Source organism: Hyla sarda, chromosome 2 (genome assembly GCF_029499605.1).
Source record: "Hyla sarda isolate aHylSar1 chromosome 2, aHylSar1.hap1, whole genome shotgun sequence".
Taxonomy (NCBI): Eukaryota; Metazoa; Chordata; class Amphibia; order Anura; family Hylidae; genus Hyla; species Hyla sarda.
The window spans coordinates 99237991-99243990 of NC_079190.1; the positions used below are offsets into that span (position 1 = coordinate 99237991).

A 6000-nucleotide genomic window follows, 5' to 3' on the forward strand; every position below is an offset into this window, starting at 1 on the left:
GAACATAGGTTCGGAGTAAAACAGTCGGATGATGTCTATATATGTTTTTCCAAAGCCGCATTTTTCTAATACTGCCCACAAGAACTCCCACTCCACCCTGTCGAAAGCCTTAGTGGCATCTAAAGACAGGATGGAGTGGGATTCCCCGCCCTGTAATTTTCCCATATCTATATTCGTAAGGGCCATTCTTCCCGGGATAAACCCGCACTGATCTTCGTGAATTAACTCTGTGATATTACTCTGTAATCTAATGGCTAATGCTTTGGCGAAAATCTTGATATCCGTATTTATTAACGATATGGGTCTATACGACCCCATCTCCTCTTTATCTTTTCCCTCTTTCAGGATCAATATTATAACCACTTCCCGCATTGAGTCCAGTAATTTCCCGGTTACCATGCTGGTCTCAATCACTCTATGTAATGCCGGGATCAAAATTCCGCCAAACCTTCTATATACCTCAAAGGAAAGTCCATCACTTCCAGGTGTTGTATTACCCCTAATCTGATCTAGCGCTTTTATTCAGTTCAATTCTAGTTAATGGAGCATCTAAGGTTTGTTTTTCCATTTCGGGGAGTCTAGGAAGTTCCATTTGGTCCAAATAGTTTTGCGTTTCCTTTCATTCCTTATGATATTCAGATCTATATAATAACTCATAATATTCTCTAAATTCCCTTATTATTTCCTTTTTTTCTATACACCAATCTCCTTCTTTATTCCTTATCCCAGAAATTCTTTGCTTAGTGTGTTGATTTGAGACAATTGCCATCAAATACTTGTTAGGCTTCTCTGCCTGTACAAATCTTTGCTGGCCTTGAAAAATCAATTTATTTTTACTCTTTTCCAACAAATATTCATTAAATTCATTTTGTAGCTTATTTAAATTTTCCTTACTCTCTTCTGATGAATTTTGTGTATATTCCGTCTCTGTATCCCTAAGATTACTTATTAAGCCCTCCTCTTTTGATTGAAACTCTTTTTTTTCCACTTTATTGCTCTTATTATTTCCCCTCTTAGGTAAGCTTTACAGGTCTCCCAGACAACCGGGTCACTTGCTGTGCCCCAGTTGTTTGCAAAAAACTCCCTCAAGTTTTTTTCTATTGTGGCATTCTCTATCAAATTTAACCAGTGAGGGTTAATTTTCTAGAACCCATCTCTTACCTCTTCCTCTGTTTTTATCAGTACTTCTAGAGCTGCGTGGTCCGACAGACATCTAACCCAATAATGTATTTTTATCACCTTATTTAAACTAGAGTCATTTCCTAAAATATATATCGATTCTGGACATAGTTTGACAGGTCTTGTTCCAACATGAATATTCTTTCTTTTGCGGGTTGTAAATCCTCCAAATATCGCTGAGTCCCAGTTCATTACATACTTTCGCCAGGGGGGTGCAACCCACCTCTCCTTTACTCCTGTTTGCCCTCCATCTATCTAACCTTCATCTAATACGCAGTTCATATCCCCCATGGCAAACACAGGGCATTCTCCGCAACTCACACAAAAATCAAATCATTTAAGAAGGACCACGGATGAGAAAGGCGGCAGTATATATACAAATGCTAATACACATCTTAAATTTTCTAGTCTCCCATATAAAAAAGCAAACCTCCCCTCATTATCTACCCTTTTTCTAATTAATTCCCAATTTAAGTTTCTACGGATTAACCCCGTGAATATGCTGTATGAAGGGAATGGTAATAATGTCCCCAAACATTACGATTCAAAACCATTACTGTTTCTCTCGTTAAATGTGTCTCAACTAACCCGACTATACCTGGTGCGTGCTTCATAATAACTCCCATTACCGCTGATCTTTTAATTTTATCCCCAAGCCCTCGTACATTCCATACCACAGCCTTAACAGTCATCCGTGGTCATTCTCTTACAGTCCAGTTGGACACAATAAACACCATAGTGAGAAGGAAGAGAAAAGGAAAAAAAAAAAAATAAATAAATAAATTTAGAGGAAAAAAATCCTTTTTTTTTATTTATTTTTTTGAGAAAAAAAAAAAAGAAAAAGGTGAAAAAAAATAACAACTTCCCCAGGGTTCCCCATAAATATAGAGGTTTCGAAAATGTTTTACAGTGTTCAATATGAAGTATACATAATATGATAACTTTCTTCTGCAGGTCATTACTATTAGTGTTGCTCGCGAATATTCGCAATTCGAATTTTAATCGCGAATATCGCATATTTGCGAATATAGCACTATATATGCGCAATTACGAATATAAGTTTTTTTTGTTCATAGTACACCTTACAGTGATCACTGCATCCCTCTTTACTCTTCCCATATGCGCATATTCGCGAATATTGAGCCCTCCCTTCTTTTATGGTATAGGGAACTAATGCGCTAGTGTAGTGGTCTCCAACCTGTGGATCTCCAGATGTTGCAAAACTACAACTCCAGCATGCCCGGACAGCCAACGGCTGTCCGGGCATGCTGGGAGTTGTAGTTTTGCAACATCTGGATGTCCACAGGTTGGAGACCACTGCACGAGCACATTAGCTCCCTATACCATTAAAGAAGGGAGGGCTCAATATTCGCGAATATGCGCATATATTTTTGCATATGCGCATAAATATGCAAAGAAAAAAACGAATATAACGAATATGCAAAGTTCACGAATATATGACGAATATTCGTCCATATATTCGCGAAATATCGCGAATTCGAATATGGCCTATGCCGCTCATCACTAATTACTATTACAGCGCCACCAAATATCACATAATTTCTTAAAATAACCACAGACCTGCCATGGCCAGGCGTTAGGTAAACTGTTTGAACCTCCGACCACTCTAGAATTGTCTGCTACATCTTCTATGTACTGCTCAGAGCAGTGTCCTATGGGGACGGAAGAAGAAATATAGAGAGTTAATTTTGACCTTCAAATCAGAAATCTATATATAAATAAAGGCAAAGAGATTGCAGGCCAGGACCAATATGTCTCCTAAGGGCCTTTTCAAGGGCCATTATGTAATGGGTTTAATGTAACAATAAATTATAAAACAACAACTGTTGATGTTTACAGTAAATTCCCACTATAGAAATCTATACTGCATAAAAGACCAGCTTACCGCACAGGACCAGAGCAGCAAACACAAGAAACTTCAACATCCTGAACAGGTTGTGGAGATGTGATAGCTGTATTACAGGCACTGATCTTTTATACACCTTCGACCACTGGGAATTATTTTAGATAGGACAGGTGCTAAGGTGCTTGTATTTGCTTGTGAGCAGTCACATGGAAAGATAGGCGAATTTGATACTTTTAGATGTACCAAAAATAGGAGCAGAAACCGTAAAAGCAAAGGTTATCTTCTATACATATATATATATAAAACTCAATGTGTGTGTAGGTGTATGTATGTGTTATGTGTGTATGTTCCAGCATCACGTCCAAATGGCTAAAGATATTAACATGAAACTTGGCACACATGTTACTTATATGTCAACAACAAACATAGGATAGGTGATTTAACCCTTACTCACCCCTATTCGACAGGGTCGGAGTTTTTGTTTAAAGTCCCATACAAGTCTAAGGGAAATATATGTTACTGCATAACTTCCAAACGGCTGGAGATATTTCGATAATACTTGGTCACATATTACTTATATGTCCACTTAAAATATAGGATAGTTAATTTAACCCTTAACTACCCCCATTTGTGAGGGTCAGGGTTTTTGTTTAAAGTCGCATGCAAATCAATGGGAAATGTAGATATGGAGATATTTCAATAATACCTGGTACACATATTACTTGTATGGCAAATGAAAGGTATGATAGTTAAATTAACCCTTACCTACACCCTTACATAAAATATGGATTTTTGTTTAAAGTCCCATGCGAGTATATGGGACTTCCAGTACCTTACTCCACAAGCTCCGCTCTGCATCTCCTGGTGAATGTGTCAATCCGGCTTGCAAGCCACACCCCATCTCACAAAGAGAATGAGGTCGGATAGGAGGTCGAGATATGAGGATGGGATATGAGGTCGGCATATGAGGTCAAGATAGGAGGACGGGATAGGAGGTCAGGATATGAGGACGGGATGGGAGGTCAGGATATGAGGTCAGCATAAGAGGTCGAGATATGAGGTCAGGATACCAGGACAGGATATGAGGTAGAGATAGGAGGATGAGATAGGAGGTCGCGATGTGAGGACGGGATATGAGGTCGAGATAGGAGGACGGGATATAAGGTCGGGATATGAGGTTGAGATATGTGGACGGAATATGAGGACGGCATAGGAGGACAGGATAGGAGGTCAAGATATGAGGACGGCATATGAGGACAGGATATGAGGATGGTGTCAGGCCCAAGGCCTGATTATTAAAATCCTATAGGTGTATTATAAATTATAACTGTGTGTGATGGATTATCCAAGACATGGGTGAGAGGTCATTCAGACGGTGTATCCTTTTGTGTATTGCATTTTATTAGGGTCTGGCTGTTTGTTTGTATCTCCTTTGAAGTCAGAGGCTCTTTTGAAGCAGCAGGATGTAAGGGCACTCTGGTCCCATCATATAATCAACCAGATAAGGGGCTAGTAACAGAGATGCCCCCCCTGGTGGGATCAGAGGGGAGGGGGGAATGGAGTCTCCCTCCCAAGAAAGCAGATATGATATAAAAAACAATGCTAGACTCAAAGTTAGGTGTTCAAGGCTTTGCCAAAAAGCTGACAAGACCATCCTAAGAACAGCTGGACTCTCACTCTCATGGACTGATACCATCATGCTGTCAGAACTTCATCTTTTGTTTTCTGAACTTGTCCTGCAAAACTCTTTTATATATTTTTGTACCTGTATGTCATTTGTTCCTGTATTTTTATATATTTAGCACTGTGATACCTTTTATCAGATTAAATGTTTAATTAATCAGCTCTGGTCTTTGATCTCTAAATATATGAGCTCACCTTTCTTAATGGAAGCTCTGGTGGAAACACATTTATCTAATGGTTAATTTGGTGACTTGCTGGGACTAGTAGTGGATACCCAGAGGTCTGGTGGCCCTTGCACCATCACACTCTCTCTAGCGTCTTGGCTGGACCCATAGCGTGTGATTGTGACAGATGGGATAGGAGGTCGAAATATGAGGTTGACATATGAGGGCGGGATATGAGGTTGAGATATGAGGATGATATTTGAGGTCAAGATATGAGGATGGGATATGAGGATGGGATAGGAGGCCAGGATATGAGGTCGAGATATGAGGACGGGATATGAGGACGGGATGGGGGGTCGGGATATGAGGTCGAGATAGGAAGACGGGATAGGAGGTTGAGATATGAGGGCGGGATATGGGGTTGGGATTTGACAACAATATATGGGGATGGTCAAAAGCTTCCTCGTTTGCTGAGTTTTCTCCCCAACAAAGGTGAGGAAGGAAAAATCGGGCAATACCGGGTACTCAGCTAGCTTCATCATAAAATATATCTACAGTATTATAGGTCTGCCTATTCCAGAGGGTGTAGTAGTTTAAACGTCTTTTTGTAGAAGCATATGTGTAGGGTCAACCTGGTCCATTAGTAGTAGAGGAACAACTAGTGGTTCACCTTTATACAAGGGGCCCCAAAGCTCCAGCTGGAATTCTGTTGCACAGTGCACACTGCAGAGTTTTGAGGTGGACTTTCCACCCGGAAAACCCGCTTGAAAAATTCCTCCAGAGCATCGAACTCGATAGGTCCTCTCTCCTTTTCCTACTTTAATAATTTTTTTTTCCTAAAAGCTGACTGATATTTCTCTAATTACAAATGTGTGAATTCTTCCCACATGTCTCCTTCCCACCATTAATCATAATTCTAAGGAATTCTACCAATTTATGTGTCTCAGTATTAAAAACATTTTATTAACCATGCATTTATATGCTTCACACACTTGAAAATACCAAAATCTATCTACCGTATATACTCGAGTATAAGCCGAGTTTTTCAGCACGATTTTTCGTGCTGAAAACACCCCCCTCGGATTATACTCGAGTGAACTCTCCGCC

General features: G+C 39.9%; 1 protein-coding gene across 1 annotated transcript in view; it reads right to left on the minus strand.

The window, feature by feature from the left end:
- LOC130357387 (chymotrypsin-like elastase family member 1) overlaps positions 1–3125 on the minus strand; it is a 41014-nt gene extending 37889 nt beyond the window's left edge. The window contains exons 1-2 of the mRNA XM_056560080.1: positions 3086–3125; positions 2761–2852 (exon numbers count right to left, since the gene is read on the minus strand). Coding sequence (XP_056416055.1) covers positions 2761–2852; positions 3086–3125 — 132 coding nt within the window. The remainder of the gene's footprint in view (positions 1–2760; positions 2853–3085) is intronic.
- Positions 3126–6000: the final 2875 nt, after the last annotated feature.